The sequence below is a fragment of the Parasteatoda tepidariorum genome, unplaced genomic scaffold, assembly GCF_043381705.1.
Source record: "Parasteatoda tepidariorum isolate YZ-2023 unplaced genomic scaffold, CAS_Ptep_4.0 HiC_scaffold_4417, whole genome shotgun sequence".
NCBI classification, from domain to species: Eukaryota; Metazoa; Arthropoda; class Arachnida; order Araneae; family Theridiidae; genus Parasteatoda; species Parasteatoda tepidariorum.
Genome location: NW_027261767.1, coordinates 1 through 3,429, shown reverse-complemented (window position 1 = coordinate 3,429; position 3,429 = coordinate 1). Strand labels below are relative to the sequence as shown.

The following is a 3,429-nucleotide window of genomic DNA, read 5'->3' as shown; positions in this document are numbered from 1 at the left end:
ACATAGAACAAACACATCAAGAGTAAACATAACATTGCAATAGTTGCCAAAAACAAAAGAGAGAAAAATGCAATTAATAAGCAGACGATATTTAGACTGGAAAATGAAATTATCCGAAATTAACCACGCGCGCAGACGATATTTACAACAGTAAAGATATTCAAACCTGAAAAGGAAAATATATGAGTTATTCCATCAATAAATGCCATAAGTTTGTTTATATCTTCATTATTTTATGAGTTATTAAACATCAAAATGGGTCCGGGAATTTATAAACACCCTGTATATTTGTTACAAAGATTCGATAAAAATTATGTTGAACTTAACCCTAAATTTTTTTCTTCTTTAGTTTGAGTCCCTATAGTTTCCAGTCATCACCATCAGCAGTTGAAGTCATATATCACTCATATGATGCAATTCCTTTGGGGGCACTTCCATTGTTTGCTATATCATCGCCAGAATATCAAGAGCATGTGTCATCTGTGATCAATTCAGCTAATGAGGTGTACAAAGATTTTCTTCAGTCTGAAGAAGGAATGGGGTTCAGCGGTCAAGTAAGTGACTACTTCACATTGCAATGTTGTGTTTGTAATACATTAAAAAAATATATAGCCTCGTGAATAACTCTTGATTTAACAATCGGATTTTTACGAGGGAAGCTACAATCTTTTCCTTTCGTAGTTAGTACTAAATATTAATTAAATTTACAAAAAAAATAGACTCAATTTTCGCAGATTTTTTAAGATCAATTTATTTTTTATCTAATGATAATTCCGTGAAAAAATTATGATGATCGAAAAGTTATCAATGAACACAATTTTCACACGAAAAATTAACACAGCTTTCGCATTCACGTATGTATTTTTATTATCTAATCATAATTCGGTGCAAATATTATAATAATCGGAAAGTTATGAATGGACACTGTTTTCACATGAAAAATGGACGCAATTTTCGCATTCAAGGGTAAATTTTTTACTTATCTAATGATAATTTCGTTCAAAAATTATGATAATCGGAAAATTATGAATTATATGGTATGAAAAAAAATTACATTGTGTTGAATAAGTATTTTATAGATACATCAACCTAATAACTCCAGAGAAATAATAATTTAAAAGGTACCACTTTTTATGGAGATATTTTTTTTTACAATGTTAATTACCTGTCCACCGTTTTATTGCGCTCGTTTTATTAATTGTATATGAACTAGAATTCTATGAATGTATATTATCGTTTTCTTCTTTTTTTCTATGTATGGTTGTTAATCTATCTCTCTTGTAAACGACAAATTTGACGCACTAGAAAATCAGCTCTCCATTGAAAAATATATCCTGTTGGAACTAATAGCATCCTGTCTATGAAACATTGCGTACCAAATGAGAATGCAGATTTAATTAAATTGTCTTATCTTTATAAACTCAAAGATACAAATAGCGCATAGAAACATATAGAGAAAAACAATAATTTTGAAAAAAGTTAGGAAATCTTTGTGTCTTACAACAAAATATTTTTTTAAACGATATCGACCAAGTAACTATATCGAAATATTATCGCAGTGATACGCGTTTATTTCGTGGTAATTTTATTTGAAAAAAATCTTATTATTTTCCAATATTTTACAGGTATGATGTCTGAAGTATTTTAATTTTGAAGCAAATCTTTATTTCTTAAATAGTTACGAGTTAGTCACCATTTTTAGTATGATCTCATAACAAATATTTTTGAATTTTAAACAACTATTTCCCGTTCAAAACAGATAATGCGAAACTGGTGACTGCAGTTTTTCAAATCCTATTAAATTCATGAGCTTTTTCTGTTTGTATCCCTAATAAGAATAACAATAATTTTAAATCTATATTTTTTTCTCAAACGAATGAAAATCGAATTTTTTAACAAGCTGTAGAATCTCAAAGAATAACCTAAATAATAAATTCTTATTTGGGCTATAATAGCATATCTACTGGTTCAGCAACATCTAAGAAAATCTTTTTTTATCTTCCTAGATATTGTAATTTAATCACAAAAATACTGAAATATACGAAAAAAATACTTTATTTCAGTACACGCATATTTTTTAATATAATTTATTATTTCCAAATAATAACGGCGCAGAATTCAGTTGGATTGTTTACGTTAAATTACTTGAGATCCTCCGAAGTTTGTATATTCAATCTGTCGTTTAACGTGGCATTATTGCTCGAGAAGTCATAACTTTTGAGATTTCTATTAAATAAATGCCTGTCTTTGTTTTAAATTCGGAAAATTCATATAATTAAATCCAACTAGTTTGTTAAATTGAAAATATTACATTCTATTGAAATTTGTTTTTTAGGTAATTATTGTTGCGGACAGTGTAGCCTCCATGATGTCATACGATGCATTGTGTCGAAACGCGAAGTATGACGGACGTTATGGAAGTGAAACCAGCATCAACGATCCAGAAAGTGTACAAAACCTTTCTTCTCGCAACAATCCTTTGATATCTATTAGTGATGGTGGTTCTATAGATGACAGTCAAGATGTGCCGCCTGAATCGAAACCTCGGCAAAATAGCCAAGCTAGAATTTATCGCAAGTCACACTCTCATCCTCAAGAATCAGAGCCTCCTCAGTTCGAAAATGTCCAGTAAATATCCACGATATTGTTATTATTATAATTCCTCTTACCAAATAAAAGCAAATTTACTAAAATCTGAAGTACCCATCATTCTAACTTTCGAACGATTGCAGGGTATCTAGGTTGGGCGTTAGATCGTTTACAGCATAGCCTGGTGGAGACCTGCAAAGTTAGAGTTTTTAGCTTGAAAACGGTATGAAATAGATATGGGGAAAAAGATAATTATAAAATTGTTGAGCATCATCGATTTAGTATGAATAAGTACTTTGTGGAATTTATGCCAAGGAAATAAAACTCTAAAACACGCTCTTATTTGTTCGGAATTTCCTACTTTGTGATTTCAAACGATTTAAAGAAAAATAAAGTTATGACAAAATGTTCTTATTTTCAAACTTTGTTTATTGAAAATAAATTCATCTTGTGAAAATTAGTTATCTCTTTTATTTTGTCACATCACAGTTTAGGATATGCCAATTTTAAGCATTATCTTTTTTAACATTATTGTTCACAATAATTGATAATACTCTACAGCATAATTAACTTTTCTCCTTATCTATTTCTGAACGCTTTCGAGATTGAAATGTTGTTTTGGTGCTGTAAGCGGTCTAATCATGTAGTACACATTCATTATACTATACCTAGATATTACTTACATTAATATAGGGTAGCAGCTTTTCGAAAGTATAGAGGGTGATGGGGTGGGTACCTTTACACTATATATATTTCTGAATTAAGAATTGACAAACATTCTTAATTCAAATATACATAAGAATTATACACGAGAACTAGATATACAGAATAAACTCAAAC

At 29.6% G+C, this 3,429-nt stretch overlaps 1 protein-coding gene across 1 annotated transcript; it reads left to right on the top strand.

The window, feature by feature from the left end:
• Nucleotides 1–317: 317 nt before the first annotated feature.
• Nucleotides 318–2,693, top strand: LOC122273445 (uncharacterized). The gene is made up of 2 exons (XM_043057511.2): nucleotides 318–554; nucleotides 2,336–2,693. The coding sequence occupies exons 1-2, from the start codon at nucleotides 537–539 to the stop codon at nucleotides 2,630–2,632; spliced, it is 315 nt and encodes a 104-aa protein (XP_042913445.1). The 5' UTR covers nucleotides 318–536; the 3' UTR covers nucleotides 2,633–2,693.
• The last annotated feature ends 736 nt before the right edge of the window (nucleotides 2,694–3,429 follow it).